The 15,282-nt window shown below is 64.7% G+C and overlaps 5 protein-coding genes across 5 annotated transcripts in view; 3 read left to right on the forward strand and 2 right to left on the reverse strand.

The window, feature by feature from the left end:
* Positions 1-191: 191 nt before the first annotated feature.
* EMIHUDRAFT_68770 (aspartyl-tRNA synthetase) lies at positions 192-2,546 on the reverse strand (the record flags this gene model as incomplete). Its single annotated transcript, XM_005758488.1, has 7 exons — positions 192-462; positions 539-763; positions 1,198-1,353; positions 1,414-1,545; positions 1,775-1,894; positions 1,969-2,153; positions 2,325-2,546. Coding segments are annotated over 7 exons (1,311 nt in total), but the record flags the coding sequence as incomplete, so codon positions are not given.
* Positions 2,547-3,318: 772 nt separating this feature from the next.
* Arf3-2 (Arf3, ADP-ribosylation factor) lies at positions 3,319-3,996 on the forward strand (the record flags this gene model as incomplete). The annotated part of the gene is made up of 1 exon (XM_005758489.1): positions 3,319-3,996. The coding sequence occupies one exon, from the start codon at positions 3,319-3,321 to the stop codon at positions 3,994-3,996; it is 678 nt and encodes a 225-aa protein (XP_005758546.1).
* A 718-nt stretch (positions 3,997-4,714) lies between these two features.
* Positions 4,715-5,991, forward strand: EMIHUDRAFT_106963 (hypothetical protein; the record flags this gene model as incomplete). The annotated part of the gene is made up of 2 exons (XM_005758490.1): positions 4,715-5,476; positions 5,635-5,991. 2 exons carry the CDS (start codon positions 4,715-4,717, stop codon positions 5,989-5,991), a joined length of 1,119 nt encoding a protein of 372 aa, XP_005758547.1.
* Positions 5,992-11,616: 5,625 nt separating this feature from the next.
* EMIHUDRAFT_438766 (hypothetical protein) lies at positions 11,617-13,073 on the reverse strand. The gene has a single exon (XM_005758491.1). It carries the CDS (start codon positions 13,042-13,044, stop codon positions 11,986-11,988), a length of 1,059 nt encoding a protein of 352 aa, XP_005758548.1. The 5' UTR covers positions 13,045-13,073; the 3' UTR covers positions 11,617-11,985.
* A 983-nt stretch (positions 13,074-14,056) lies between these two features.
* The window catches only part of EMIHUDRAFT_438770 (hypothetical protein), a 2,034-nt gene continuing 808 nt past the window's right edge, over positions 14,057-15,282 (forward strand). The window contains exons 1-2 of the mRNA XM_005758492.1: positions 14,057-14,580; positions 14,761-14,971. Of these exons, the coding sequence (XP_005758549.1) occupies positions 14,095-14,580; positions 14,761-14,971 (697 nt within the window). The 5' untranslated portion in view covers positions 14,057-14,094. The remainder of the gene's footprint in view (positions 14,581-14,760; positions 14,972-15,282) is intronic.

The raw sequence follows: 15,282 nt of genomic DNA on the forward strand, positions 1-15,282 counted from the left end.
GTGTGGTGCTGCTCCGGCAGGGCTGCATACAACGGCGGGCCAGCCAGACGTGTGAGTCTGCGCTCGGCCGGCGCGGCAGCGCGCACCCAATGGCAACGCGGCCGTTTCCTCTTTCGGCGCTCGGGCCAGTGGCCCCATGGCCGAGGCCTATGCGGAAGCGGCCCGCCGCCCTCGCTCCTCGCGGGGCCTCGTCACGGGTTGAGCCGCTTCGGGTCGCGCGGGAACATCGACGACTTTCGGATGTTTGGCAAGCCGAGGAAGAGCATGACGACGCGCTCGAGGCCGATCCCGCCGCCCGCGTGCGGCATCGCGCCGTACTTGAACGAGTCGACGTACGAGTAGATGGGCGAGAGGTCGACGCCCTTCTCCTTGGCGCAGTCGAGCAGCATCTGGGGGTCGTGCACCCGCTGCGCGCCCGAGGTGACCTCCTCGCCGCGGATGAAGATGTCGTACGAGTTTGACCTGGCGGGCGAGTCCACGGCGCGGTGAGGGGCGGGGGCCAGGCGCGCGCGACCGGGGCCGGGAGAGGGGCGCGCACCAGCGCGGGTCGGTCGGGTCTGGCATCGTGTAGAAGGGGCGGACCGCGGCCGGGAACTTGTCGATGATGTAGTAGTCCTGCCCGTGCAGCTCGGCGACGATCTCGCCGAGCAGCTTCTCGTCCTCGGTGCCCATGTCCTCGGTGTCGGCGTGCTCGGCGAGCGACTCCGGGCCGCGCGCGTCAAGCCGCTCGCGGATGCGCGCCCGCGCCCGCTCGTCCGTCTCGCTGTCGAGCTTCTCGGCGAGCTTGGCGGGGCCCTGGGCGAGGGGGGCGGGAGGGAGGGGGGGGTGGGGGAGGGGGGCGGCGGTGGAACGGGGCGCGGGTACTTGTGGGCCGCGGATAGGGAGGGTGTTTGGCGGGGGGGGGTGCGGGAAGGTGCAACGGGTGTGGGGGGGAAGTGCCCGGGGGTGGTGGGGGTGGGGGGGTTGGGGGCAGGGAGGGTGTGGGGAGGGTGCGAGGAGGAGGGGCGCGGGGAGGAGGGGTGCGGGAGAGGGGTGGGGGGGCGGGGGCGCCTTGTCGCGCAGCAGGGCCATCGCCTCGTCGTAGCGCAGGCGGAGGCACGGATAGCGGTAGCGGAGGTCGCGGAAGGGGTGCTGCGCGCGCACGGCGGCGAGCTCTTCCTGTTGACAGCAGAGGGTGTGAAGAGACGCTGTTCACACCTCCTCGTGAAGCGCGCGGCGGCGAGCTCTTCCTGGTGGCTCTGGTTCAGCCCGTCGAAGACTGCGCAGAAGGTGCGGTCGAGCATGTCGAGCACCTCGTGGTAGTGCTCGAAGAAGGTCATCTCCATGTCGAGGCCGACGAACTCGGTCATGTGCCTGAAACATTCACACAGGTGAAAGAATACTAGACTGCTCTCCTCATTTCTCTAATTCAACTCGGTCCCGTGCCGGTGCGTGAGCGAGTTCTCCGAGCGGAAGACGGGCGCGACCTCGAAGACGCGGTCGAGGTCCGCCATCAGCGCCATCTGCTTGTACAGCTGCGGCGACTGCGCGAGGTACGCGTCGCGCCTTGATGCACCACCACCACCGGTCGTCATCTCTCGTCTCGACTCCTTCGCCGTGCGACGGCGCGCGGGGGCGCCCACACTCCCGACGCGGACTCTCGTGCCATCTCGTGCCATCTCGTGCCATCTCGTGCCATCTCGTGCCATCTCGTGCCATCTCGTGCCATCTCGTGCCATCTCGGGCCATCTCGGGCCATCTCGGGCCAATCTCTCGGAGGGCGCGCCCAAAGTACTCGACGCGGAAGACGTCTGCGCCGCCCTCGGAGGCAGTGCCAATCATCTTGGGCGAGTGGATCTCGGTGAAGCCTAACGGCGAGAGGAGCCGAGCTGGCCCGAGAGGTGCCCCTCGTGTCCTCCTCGGCGGGCGCGCGTCTCGGCGCAGCCCTGCGAGAGGAGGAAGCCGCGAAAGTGCTCGCAGACCGCCGACTGGAGGCGGAAGATGCCCTGGTTGGCCGCGGTGCGCAGGTCGATGACGCGGTGGTTGAGCCGCACGTCTTGGTTCACGCGGGTGAGAGAGGGGTCTGCAGCGAGCTGCTCGTCGGAGCGAGCAGCGTCCTCGAGCTGGAGGGGCAGCTCGGGCATCGCGCGCGAGACGCAGTAGAGGCGGCGGACCTGGGAAGGGTCGGGGAAGGGTCGGGGGAGGGTCGGGGGAGGGTCGGGGAAGGGTCGGGGAAGGGTCGGGGAAGAGTCGGGGAAGAGTCGGGGAAGGGTCGGGGAAGGGTCGGGGAAGGGTCGGGGAAGGGTCGGGGAAGGGTCGGGGAAGGGTCAGGCCTGCAGCTCGACGGCGGACTGCGAGCACGACGCCACCGCCTCCGCGGGCAGCGTCACCTCGCCGAAGACGTCGACCACCGACTCGCGCGGCAGCGTCGCCGCGAAGCCGACCAGCTCGCCCTCCTTGGCAAACACGACGGCCTGCGCGGTGTGCATCGACTGCCGCAGCTGCAGGAAGCAGAGCGCCTTGCCCTGCTTGCGCGAGGTGGCCACCCGAGCGCGCACCCACACCTGCGGACGGGTTGAGGGCGGGCGGCGCTCGCGGGTGTGCCGCCGCCGCCGCCTCGCCAACACTCTCTCCGCTAGGCGTGCCGGCCGCACGCCTGTTGGCCAGCGAGGCTCGGGACGAGCTCCTTCACGCCGGTCCAGGCGCGGGTCGCGGCGTGGGTCGACTGGATGAAGAGGTTGCCAAACTCCGCCGAGTCCATCTCCGCCTGCGACAGGTTTGGCCCGAGGACCGCCTCGTCCTTGGTCGCCGCCTTGGCCTCCGCCTTGGCGCCGCGCTGCGCCGCGCGCGCCGCCTTGGCGGCCGCACGGTCGTTCTGGGGCGCGTCGTCCTTCTTCTTCTCCTTGCCCTTGGGCTTAGCCGCCGCCGGCAGCTTGGCCTTGAGCACGTCGTACTCAGGCGTGCCCTCGGCACACGAAGCCAGCGCAGCCTCGACGCTGGCGGTGAGCGTGGCCTTGGCGGCCTGCAGCTCGCTAACCGCCGCCTCGACCACCTCCTTGGCGGCACCCTCCGCCTTGAGATCGCGCACGCGCTGCCCGCTCGACGCAACGGCCGCCTCGGCAGCCTCGATGGACATTGGCTAACACGCCAGAGACTCTGGGGCCAAAAGAAGAAACCCGTAAACGCGGGGCACACCGCCCCGGAGATCCCCGGCCAACGCCCTCGCCAGAACAGCGCGGCGCGTTGTGCACATAAGAGCTCTGGTTTTGAGTGACGGGGCGGGTTTCGCCTGCCCGCCGCCGCCGCCCGCTTGCTGCGAGCCGGGACGGACCTGGCGCCATGGTTGCGCTTGCCATCGGCTTTGGTCGCTGCTTCGGCTCCAGGCGCGAGGAGAAGAGGGCTACGCCGACCCCGCTCCGCAGAAGCCTCCGCGGCCGGCGGGGCTCCCGCACCGCCAACTGGGACCGCGTGCTGATGGTGGGGCTTGATGCGGCGGGCAAGACGACAATAACCGAGAGGATGTCCCAGGGCGGGCGGGCGGGACAGGCAGGCGCGGCGGCGGTGGCGAGGCAGCCAACCATCGGGTTTGCCGTGGAGCAGGTCGAACATGCCAAATGCGCGTACTCACTGTGGGACGTTGGGGGGCAGGACAAGCTGCGCGCGCTCTGGCACCACTTCGTCATCGGCGCCATCGCCGTCGTATTCGTGGTCGACTGCGCCGACCGCGAGCGCGTGGCGACTGCGTGCGAGGAGCTGCACCGTCTGCTCGGCGAGCCGGAGCTGCCCGCCGAGGCTGCTCTGCTCGTCCTAGCGAACAAGCAGGACGTCCAGGGCGCGATCCAGGCCGACGAGCTCACGAAGCAGCTCAAGCTGGAGCCGTTGCAGCGCCGTTGGCACATTCAGGAGACTTGCGCCGTGTCGGGGGAGGGGTTGAGCCTGGGCTTCGATTGGCTCTCGTCCAACGTCTCGGAGCAGCGCTCCTCACGAGGCTCGGCGGCGGCGGCGGATGACATATAGAGACGGCCTTCCAGCCCCCTACCCCCCTCTCGGAAGCTATCCTCCGCCCGACTTCCAGTCTTCCCCCTCCCTTCCTCTCCCTCGCAGCGAACACTCCACGGGGCGCATGCCCCGCACCACCGTTTTTGCCCATTTTCGGTCATCCGTCAAAATATCTGAAGATCCCAATATAGGATTCTCCCCAAACCTTGCTCAGCTGATCTAGCACGGGCCGTAGGCCAGCTCTGGGCAAAGAAACCAGTACCTCATCGGGCTTCCCTGAGCGTCACAGCTCGGTGATCGCGCCGGCCGGACACCACTGAGACGGCCGTTCCGGGCATTTGAACGCGACCTCCGGGGGCAAAGACATGGGCTCTATGGCTCAGACTGGACTCCTCTTGGTCCCTTCTGATGCCCTAGGCCATACCTGGGCCTTACCTGGGGTTCTAGGGGCCGGGCAGGGTTTGCCCCCCCCAACTGGCCCGAAGAACCTTAAAGTAAACACGGGGCCCCGAGGGTTGGCTCTGCGCTCCGGGTTTCCCCTAGCAGCGGAACGCCCCCTCTACTCGGGGCTAGTAGACACCAGACACTAGCACGACAACACACACATTCCTCACTGACATCTCGGCTGGGCGACGCTTTCTTTTTTCAGTCGGCGGCCGCTCTCGCTTTTTCAGTCGGCTAGGGCCGACCGCTCTCGCTCCGCGCCCCTCCGCCCCTACCTTTCCTGATCAGCCAGATGCTGCGGTGCCTCATTGGCTCGATAGCGACATCCACACTCCTCAACGTTGTTTTGGTCGCGCTCTGGTTCAGCAGCCCGACCGACCGAATCGAGCTCGACGACGACGACGCACTCCCTCCCGACCTCATCCGGCTGAGCAAGCCAGTTCCCGACGCCGCGATGCGATGCGGCACTCCGATTCCACCCGAGTCAGCCTGGCGTACGACGCACGGCGCCGCTGCTGTCGCCATCTTTGCGCGTGCCGAAGGCGGCGAGCGGAGGCAAAGCGCGCCGCAAAGCTATGCATGGCGCTACGCGATTGAGATTGAGAACGTTGGCGCGGCGACAGTGCAGCTGCTCACCAGGCACATGGTGACGACGACCTCCGACGGCCGCGTCGAGGAGGTCAAGGGCGCCGGCGCCGGCGGCCGGCTGCCGGTGCTCTCGCCAGGCCAGCGCTACACCACCTCGGGCACTGCGACGCTGACGGCGCCTCTCGGAGCGATGCACGGCTCCTTCCAGTTTGAGTCGCGGGGCGGAGGGGGCGCCTTCTCCGCCAGCATCGGGCGATTGCTGTTGGGGGATCGGGGAGGACGGGCGCAGTCTGTGCCCTGCGCGCCCGAGGCGGACGTGCTGGCGAGGGAGCTGCCGCCAACCTCGGTGTTTAGCTCGTACCGAGTCCTCGTCGGCGCCACCGTCGAGTACGTCCCCAGCCGATCGGACGCCGACCTGCTGCGCCACGCCTTTCAGTACGACGTCCACATACACAACGGCCGTGCGGTGAGCGCCTCCGGCGCCTCGCCCACGCCTCGCCTCGCCACGCCACGCCACGCCCCGCCCCGCCCCGCCACGCCCCGCCACGCCCCGACACGCCCCGCCCCACCGCCCACCCCGCTCGCCCCGCCAGGCCGCCCACCCCACCCCACCCCGCGCTCCAGGCGCCCGTCGTCATCCACGGGAGGGAGTGGACCGTGCTCGACGCGCGCGGGGTGGCCCGCACCGAGAGCGGGGCCGGGCTGGGCGGCGTGGAGGCGACGGGCAAGGTGAGGCTCGAGCCGCAGCAGGGCCTAAAATACCGAGGGATGTTCGAGCTGCCGACCGAGACGGGCATCGCCGCGGCGCGGTACGTGGTGACGCTCGAGGACGAGGACGAGGAGGACGAGGCGACCTACGACGTCCTGCTCGCGCCTATGGGCGTCACGGCCGACGGGCGACCCGTGCCGCACATCGCGCAGAATGCATTCGCCGCAGCCGCTGCTCTTTCGGAGCCGCTCCGCTCGGTCCCGGCGGGCTAGAGAGCCGCCAGAGCCGTGTGTGTGTGTTTGCGTATGTGGTGTGTCTCTTGCACTTGGTCCTTGGTGTGTACTGTGTACGGCGGCTCTGTGCTATCTTTTGTGACAATAGTATATCGTTTCCCTAGCAAAGCCGTAGGGCTCAGGACCAACTAGGCGTTCACACCTGTGCCGCTGCCGGATCGGTGCGGCCTGTGGCTCGCCTCGGCTTGTGTTCAACTCTTCTATAGAGATAATATGACCGTTAATATGAGAGGTCGAGACTCCGAACAAAAAGGGAGAGAGACAAATTTAAAGTGAGTCCCCCCACGCAGCGCACACACCGCACCCCAGCCCACCCCTGGCGCCAGGAGCAGGAGCCAGACGTATATAGAGTTTTACAACAAAGCTCCCTCGCACGACAAATTTAGAGAGAGTCTCTGCGGATCGTGCTGAACTCCCTCGTCCGTCGATCCCGTTTGAAGTTTACTCTTGCTCTCCCATAAAGAGCGAGATTTTTGAAAACGCAACAAGCAATCGCGACTCTTCCAGTGATTCGGGCTCGGCAGCTTGTCAACCCAGGAACCCTCAGCCGAAGCTGTGGTGTGTGTGTGTGGAGTCGGACTCGAGGTCGGACCTGTAGCCCCGAGAAAGCCCGCGCCAATGATTCGACGCGTCGAGAGGACTTGCGGGGAGGCACCGTTTCTCTCTTCCCATAAATGCAAAACACGCGACGACGGGGCCGACGGCGTACGGGGGAGCACCGTGCAAGCCCCACCCGGCTGACGGATGGGCGTGGGGGCGCGCCGCCCCGCTTGCTCTAGGTGAAACGTCGTATAGGAGACGAAACAGGCCGGTGGGCCCGACGGCGGGCGGAGAAGACGGGCACTGAGCCAGAAGGACTGGGAGAGTGTGAATGGAGGGACACGTGTGTTCAGAACTGGGAGAGTGTGAATGGAGGGACACGTGTGTTCAGACGAGCACCACCAAGGGACAGCAACATCGCCGACGCCGCTAAAAGCTCGGCGCCGGGCACCTCGTCGGGACATAAAATCTGCCTGCGATCTTACAAACAAAACACAAATCTCTCTCTCTCCGGCCTTCCAGCTCACGGCTCACAGCTCACAACACAAAAATCTCTCTCTCAGCTCACAACAACAACACGATCTCTCTCTTTTACACGATCTCTCTCTTTTCTCTAAATGCTGCTGCTAGACTAGGGCGTAGGGGTAGAATTGGTGACGTCACGCCGACAAGGACCCGCATTTGCCACCTATCGCCGACAGTCCGGGGCGGCTCTGCTCATGTGTGCAACAGAACAAAACAAAATTGCTAAAAATCTCTCTCTCTCTCTGCAACAGCACTGTCACTGAGACTCGCGGCCTCGCGTTGCTCAGCCAGGAGAAGCACACTTGCACACAGCTGCCCCTTCGAGGTTACACGCCGGTGCCACTCTCGCAGAAAAAGAAAGAAAGCAAACAGACAACCCAAGGTAGGGATGGGAGGCACGCCGCCACCACACAGGGATTTTAAGGAGAGGTGTGTGGTGCGCTATCCGTCGCCCACCCTAGGGAGTCTGCCTCTTCCTATCTCTCTTCGCAGTCTCTCGCCGATTCTCGCTGCAACCTTCATGCCACCTCGCGGTCGTCCCACCCTCGTCGTTCTCTCCCTTGTCACTTCCTCCTCTGTCGCGTTGTTCTCTTCTGCCTCGTCCTGCGACGCCGCCGCCTGCCGGTCCCTTGTTCTCGCGGCTTCTTTCGCCTGTCGGCGCAACTCCGTCCTCCTCGCGGCGTATCCTGGCCCCTCGAGTCTATCGAGCTCCCCTCGCGCAAGGACCACATTTCTGACTCCCACTCCGATCATTTGCCTACAGGTCATGTTGTTGCTCAGGTCCACTCTCTCTTCGAACACTCGTGCCTCTACGGATGATGCCGGCGCTGGGGTCCCCTTCGGATGCATCGTGACATCTGACAACTGGATTTCCACTGGTTCGTCCTCCTCGGAGTCATCTTCCCCGTCCTCCTTCCGCTCGGCTCTTCGCTCGGTACGTTCGGTGTGGCTCACCCTCCATGCCGTGAACAGGCGCTTTATCCACCCTATATTCTTCTCTCGTTCCTCTGCCCGTGCCTTGGTCTTGTCGTTGTTTCGCACCCATGTCTGTATGGCAATCGAGGCTGCCTTCCCCACTACCTGTAGTTCACTCGTCACCTCTCCCGCGAGCTCCCTTCTCTTTCTTTCGGGTATGGAGTCCGTGAGTGCGGGTAGCGTGCAGGCAATCACGGGCGCTATTTTGTCGTACTCCTCTTCGGCGAGCGCTCCAAATCTAGACCCTTTCGCCTTTAAGGAGGCTGCCCTCGCTCGTCTCAGGAATGTGGCGGTGTCTTTTGAGTCCGGCGCCTCCCGTTCAACTCTTGCTGTCGCCCTCGCTGCGTGTTTGTCGAGCTTCCGCATGAAGTGACGCGCCTCTTCCTTATTTCCAGCGCAGCTGCCGCTCAGTATGTGCGCCAACGACGCCTGTGGTGGCTCACTGTCTTCTTGTTTCCAGTCGTCCCAGTCTCCCAGTTCCCCGCGTCTCCTCCTTGCCTCGCGCGCCTCTTTTGTGGCCTCATCCCTAGCCGCCTTGCACGCTCTGCATCCCCAGAACGCACTTCTCGTGGCGGGGCCCCTCATTCCCCGTTTCTTTTCCCCCTCTAGAATACGCCTGTGGTGTGCCCCGTGTGGCACCCCGACCTGTTGTCTCACCCTGGCCCCCAGGATCGTTTTGGTCGTCACATTGTGATCCCCGACGTCGTCAAATGTCGCCCGCCTGTCCTTCCCCCCGTTCTCGTCCGGTAATCTCATCTTATTATCCCATCGATGCTTGAGGCTGGCTACTGCCACTTCGCTCCACAACCGTCCCGCCACCCCTGCCGTGTGCGATCCTGGCCTCACTGTCTTTCGATATTGCTCGCACACCCACTCGTGCGCGCTCTTACACATGTGTCCGTACGTCCGTCGGTCCACTATCTCCCTCTTCTCTGCGTTCTCTGCCGCCTCCCTTCGCACCGTGTACATGCATGGCCGCGTCCGCACCGCGTCCCGCACCACTTTCGAGGCGTCCTCTGAGTCGTTATCCCCGAGGTGCGCTGTCGCCACCGCGTCGGCGTATGCGTTGCAGGCTATTCCCACGTGTGCTGGCACCCACATGAAGACCACCGCCTCTAGCTTCGATCTATAGTAAGCGATCGCCTCCAGGAGCCCGCCTCTCTCCCAGTCCCTCAGGCCTTCTGGCATCCCTTTGCGGTGCGCATTCTCAATCTGCTGCAGCGCGGGTTTGCAGTCGCATAGCACTAAGCACCTCCGCGATTGCGCATCGCTCGCGCTCGCCACTCTCGCAATCAAACGGACAGAATGCAGGATAAATTCTTCTTCGCGGCGTCTTATGGGACCATCTAGCTCGTGTGGGTGCGCGGCGGCGACGGCGCAGCGCTCGTTTGAACTTGTGTACTCTCTGTCTGTCTGTCAGCTGTTTCGGCTAAGTCGATTTCTAGGTCGATTTGTACCGGATTTTGATGTTAGTGGCAAAACCGCACGAGCCGATCTGCCTCTCCGCCGCGTCGGACGCCTCGTGGGAGACTCGCTATTCCACCTCCGCTTGGCGCGTTACGTCACCGCGACGGGCGCCTGCGTTGCGTGGGGATCTACGAAGCAAAAGTGTGTCGCGCTCTCGACGGCGGAGGCAGAGATCATTGCCCTCTCCGAGGCCGCGAAGGAGGTCGTCATACTTTACTCTCCTGTCCCGCGTGACTCTCTCTCACATGAGTTTCTTCCCTCGATTGTGTCACGCCTCTCCTCCTTGTTCGGCGTAGCCGAACTGCGAGCGAAGCAGCTTTTAACTGCTTCTTGTACTTTACATCTGGGTACGACCCTATACGCGAGACCCCGGCTGCCCCTTCGAGGTTACACGCCGAGAATCGAACCTGCTTTTCTTTGTACGATAAATTCTTCATGCTAGCAGGTGTAGTTTCTGCTGGGAAAACCCGACGGGAGGGCCCAGACGTACGATAAATTCTTCTTCTCGGCGTCTTGCTTGCGATATGTTCCAGCATGAGAACCAGGAAGAAGGCAAGAACCCATCTCGAAAAGTGCACCTACCTCGAAAATGGTGCACGCTGTCTGTTCCTCCCGATCGGCGGCCGAGCTGTACGCCGCGTCGGCCCAGGCCCTCGCCGAAGCCGCGGCGGAGGGGCTCGTCCTCCTCCGTAGCTCGAGCAGCTTGTCCGGCTACAGGGGCGTCCTTCGCGACAGCCAGAGCACCGTCGGACTCAAAAACCCGTACCGAGCTCAGGTACGGCGCGGCGGTCGCCGCGTGACGCTCGGCCGCTTCGCCACCGCCGAGGAGGCGGCACTATGCTACGCGCGCTCTCCAGAGGCCCTCGCCGACGCGCAGCTCAACGATCGGCAGTCGGCGATGATGTCGCCGTGCGGGGTCCGGTGCGCGGGTAGCCCGGTATTGCTCACACCGGAGCCCTCTCGCCGGCTGCCCGGCTCGCCACTGTCCAGCGGCGGCTCGCGTGCCGTTGCGGGCTCGCGCACGCCCTCCGCCCATGGGGACGCCTCGAGGGGCAAGGCCAAGGGGCGCGGCCGGCAGAACCGGCGCTCGTGGGGCCACCTGCTGATCGAGGAGGAGGAGGAGGATCACGAGGTCGAGGCGCCGCCACCGCGTTGCAAGCGCCGCCGCTCCGCGGCCTCGGTACCGGCGCTGCCGATGGTGGGGGCGGCGGGCGGCGGGAGGCTGCACGCGCCGTCCTCGCTGCAGCCGCGCTACCCGCCGTCGCAGAAGCAATTCCCTATGTTTGGGGCGCCGGAGCGGGCGGCCGCGCCCGCTCCGGCACAGGAGTCCGTCTCGCTCGGCCAGCTCCAGCTCGGCCAGCTTTGCCAGCTCGGCTTGCAGCTCGGCCCGTTTGGGCTGCCGGTGGAGCTAGCGGTGGAGTGGTCCGACGAGCCGCTCGACTTGAAGTGGCTGCTCGCCGACGAGCTCACCGAGCCGACCGCTTCGCTGCCGTACGCCGGCGACTCGGCCCGCAGCGACTCCACGTCCCCGCAGTCGCTCGAGCATGAGTCGGCCGAGCTGGTGAGGGAGATGGCCTCCCTCCTCGCGGACGGCGGGGGAGTGTCGACTGCTCCCTCCGCCATCCCTCTCGCGCCGCACGCCGCGCGCCCGCACGCGAACGAGCGCCTGTACGGCTTCTGAGCCACCCACCGAGGCCCTCCCGGGTACCTCACCACACGGCGGCTTCCGAAGTTGGTTGAGGGTCGGCATGCCCCTGCACGCCTGCACCGCCACAACCCTCCCATCCCCAAAGAGAACGTATCGCCCCCCCCCCCCCCCCCCCCGTTCCGCAAGCCCTTCCCCCTGAGCCCCCCTCCGCGTATGCTCCTCGCTCGACCTGTTTTGGTGGCGGGGGGTGCCCAGCCGCGACCGGGGCTAGAGATGTGCTTGTCCCCTTCCCATGTGCCCCTTCCCTTCCCCGCCCCCCTGCCCGTGCTGCCGTGCATGCATCGTTCCGTCCGCCCCGTGCGTCACACGCGAGGCGTAGGCAGCGCACACCACATGAGCGAGCCTCTATTTTATAGTGAGTGCGATGCGTAGTGTGTGTGACGCGCCAGTTTTTCGTGTACATGTATAGTTTTAAATCTTAAAAACTAATAGTTAGTGAAGAGGCAGTTACCAGTTTACCTAGTGGACAAAAATCACGTCTCCGCCTAGACATGCACATCGGTTTCATCGCCCGCCGGTTGCGCGGGGGGCGCGGGCGGGCGGCGGGGCCGGGGGCGGGGCGCCCCCACAGTGATCACTCTATATAGCCATAGGCTATAGCCCGTAGAGCCCATACGCGACTCGCGAGCCCGCCTACGTACACACGCCCGAGCACCGGCCGCGCATCCGCATCCGCGTCCGCGCCAGCCCATCCTCCTCTCGACTCACCCGCCGCTCGGGGCGGTGGGCTAACCGTGACGACAGGTGCCATGGCCCGCTCAGGCGCTCGCCGCCGTCGCGTCATCAACGATCTTGCGGAGCTCCTCGATCTCCTGCACAGCAAAGCAGAAGGAGAGGATCAAGCCGAGCCAGCACGCAAAGTAGCCGTTTGCTAGGCTGGTATTGGTGAAGGGCTTGTCGAACGTGAGTACGATGGCGGCCGCGGCCCACAGGCACACGAGCACAAACGCGACGAGCTTCGGCAGCGTGTCCGCCATCCTCTGGCCGTTGCGCCCAAAGTCGAGGCGGCTGCCGCGGTCGTCGAGTGCGAGGAGGAAGAGGATGCCGACCAGCGAGATGATGCCGACGGAGAGGCCATACTTGCACTGGTCGAGGTCGAGCCTGCTCTGGCCGAAGCTGTTGTCAGTGGTCGTGGCGATGATCAGGACGACGGACGGCACGATGAGCCCAAACAGGGGGCCCTTAGAGCGCGCCCTGCTGGCCAGGCTGTCGATGGTGCGACCGGAGGCGTCGGCGAGGTAGCCCGCCGACGCAAAGGCGCCGGCCCAAAGCGAAAAGTACCCGTTGCCGGTGATGGCGAATGGTGCGAAGTTGAAGGTAAGGACGCAGGCGCCGACAACCCACCAAACAAAGAAGAAGAAGGCGATCAGCATCTCGTTGGTGACCTGGCCCACGCCCTGGAGCTCAAACTGGACCTTCTTCAGGTTGCTATCCCTTGAGCGATACACCAGCAGCGTGAGGAGGCCGAGCCCCGCGCCGACCGCGCCGACCGAGACCGCGTAATCGCCGTACGAGCTATTCTCCCCAGCATACTGGGCAGAGGCGCCGATGAGGACGGCAGCGGCTAGGACCATGAACGCAATCCAGTAGCCTGGCTTGCGCGAACCCGGGAGGCTCAGGCTCGGCAGGCCAGCGCCCAGCTTGTTCTGGACGTTATGGGCCGCGTTCTCGATGTCGCCCACAGCGCCGCCGGTGATGTCGTTGGCGACGTCCTTTGATTCGTCGACAACGTCGCTCACGGCATTGATGACGTCGTCGACGATGCCGCGCGCCTGCGGCTCCTCGGTTGACACAGGCTCCTCGGTGGCAGCCATCATCCTTCCTCCTCAGTTCCTACTTCCGGCCTAGGTCGGGATGCCAACCACCTTCTTGGCCCCATTTTTTCAGTGTAGCTCTTACGAACATACCCGTAGGTGAACTGCTGACAGGGTTTGCGAGAGAGAGCTCTCTCTCTCTTTGCGATGAGGTTTTTTACTTCACAATTCTCTCTCACACACATCGATTGGTGTTTCGCGGGGTGTTAGGAATCTATGGCGTGAACACAGCGATTTCGGGCCCGGGTTTGTGTTCATGTTTTCTCTCTCTTGCGTTTTTGTTGCCCGCCTCCGTTGGCCACTCCTACGCCTTCGGCAACACCGAAGAAAAGGCCCGCCGCCTAAACATGGGCTGCAAGGCGCGCGGGCAGCCCGGCCAACCCTTCGACCACAAGACCGGCCACGGCTACGTCAAGGCGCATCGCGGTTTCTACCACGACGCGATCTTTGTCAAGCGCAACAACTTCAACCTGCTGCTCCACGAGACGTTCGGCGGCGGCTTCTCGCCCACCGCCGTTCTCAAGCTGCGCCGCCTCGCGCGCAAAGTCGCGCGCGGCAGCGTTGACCGCACGGCCTACTCGCCCAAGTACTCGCTCTCTTTTATGTCCCACCATGCAGAGCGCATCTCTCTCTCTGTTGTGCGAGGCGTGAACCGCGCCATTCGCTCTCACCTGGCAACCCTGTCTGCACGTCTCGCGCGCGCGTGAACAGGGCTCCAGGCCCCAAATTACGTGTGAGTGTTAGAGTTGTTTGGTATTGCTAAAAATCTCTCTCTTATGAGAGAGATTTTTAGCGTGTGAGTGTTAGAGTTGTTTGTTTGCTCTTATGTGAACACAGCCTTTCCTCCGGTTTTTACAAAAACAAAGAGGGTATGTAGCTCTTACGTTTTTACCCGCCGGTCCGGACCGTTCTGTGCAAGGCCGTCTGCCACTGAGGCAAGGCTACTCGCTGGTTTCCTGTGTTGCGCGGCGGGGTCCCTCCCTTCCTTGCCCCGAAACGAACCAGCACCAACGCGACGCGCTTCTTCGATCTGCGTTGCTCTCCCTGTCCTCGATGTCGCTGGCGATGTTCATGGGTCTCACGCTACCTTCTGCCTCCGCGCTGGCGCTCGGCCGCGCCGGCCGCTTCGCCGCGCAGCAGCGCTTCGCGGCGCGCGGCGCGGTCCAGATGGCGGCCGACGGCCCGGTCTGCATCGTCACCGGCGGCTCCCGCGGCCTCGGCCGCGCCATCGCACTCAGCCTGGGCAAAGAGGGGTGCCGCGTGGTGGTCAACTATGCCGCCTCCGCGGCGGCGGCCGAGGCGGTGGTGGAGGAGATCAAGGGGCTCGGCGGCGACGGCGTGGCGGTGCAGGCGGACATGTCTTCTCCTGAAGGGATCAACACGCTGTTCAAGGCCACCGCGGATGCGTTCGACGATCCGGTGGGTGTGCTCGTGAACAACGCGGGCATCACGCGCGACACGCTCATCCTGCGCATGAAGCAGCAGCAGTGGGAGGACGTCATCAACACCAACCTGAACGGCGTCTTTTACGCCTCGCAGGCGGCCGCGAGATATGGGGAGATATAGCGTCTTTTACGCCTCGCAGGCGGCCGCTATGATAGACATGATAGACATGATAGACCCTTCTTTTACGCCTCGCAGGCGGCCGCGCCTCGCAGGCCGCCGGCGCCGCCGACGCGCCGCCCGAGAGCTGACGCGCCAGCCGCGCCCCCGCTTCAGGCGGCGGCCAAGACCATGTGCAAGGCGCGCAAGGGGCGCATCATCAACATCGCCTCCGTCGTCGGCAAGATTGGCAACCCGGGCCAGGCAAACTACGCGGCGGCAAAGGGAGGCGTCATCGCGATGACTATGACGATGGCCAAGGAGCTGGCGTCGCGCGGCGTGACCTGCAACGCCGTGGCGCCCGGCTTCATCTCGTCCGACATGACTGGCGCGCCCGCCCGCCGAGAGGGGGGCCAGGGAGAGGGAGCCACAGCCTGGCGGCCTCTGCTTGCCTCTGCACGCCCGCCTCTCTCTCTCTCTCTCGCGCCGCTCTCTCTCTCTCTCTCTCTCTCTCTCTCTCTCTCACACAAAGAATTACCCCACTTACTCTGGCCCGGAGTCTATTTTCGCTTTCTCTCGCTGGCTGGGCACCAAATAGGTCCTGCTCTCTCGCCCTTGTCAAGCGTTGCGCCGTCTGGATAGAGAATGGGACTGCTGACCTGCAGCGTCCCATTACAGTCCGGCGGGGGATGGAGGTTA

The sequence above is a fragment of the Emiliania huxleyi genome, assembly GCF_000372725.1.
Source record: "Emiliania huxleyi CCMP1516 unplaced genomic scaffold EMIHUscaffold_86, whole genome shotgun sequence".
Taxonomy (NCBI): Eukaryota; Haptophyta; order Isochrysidales; family Noelaerhabdaceae; genus Emiliania; species Emiliania huxleyi.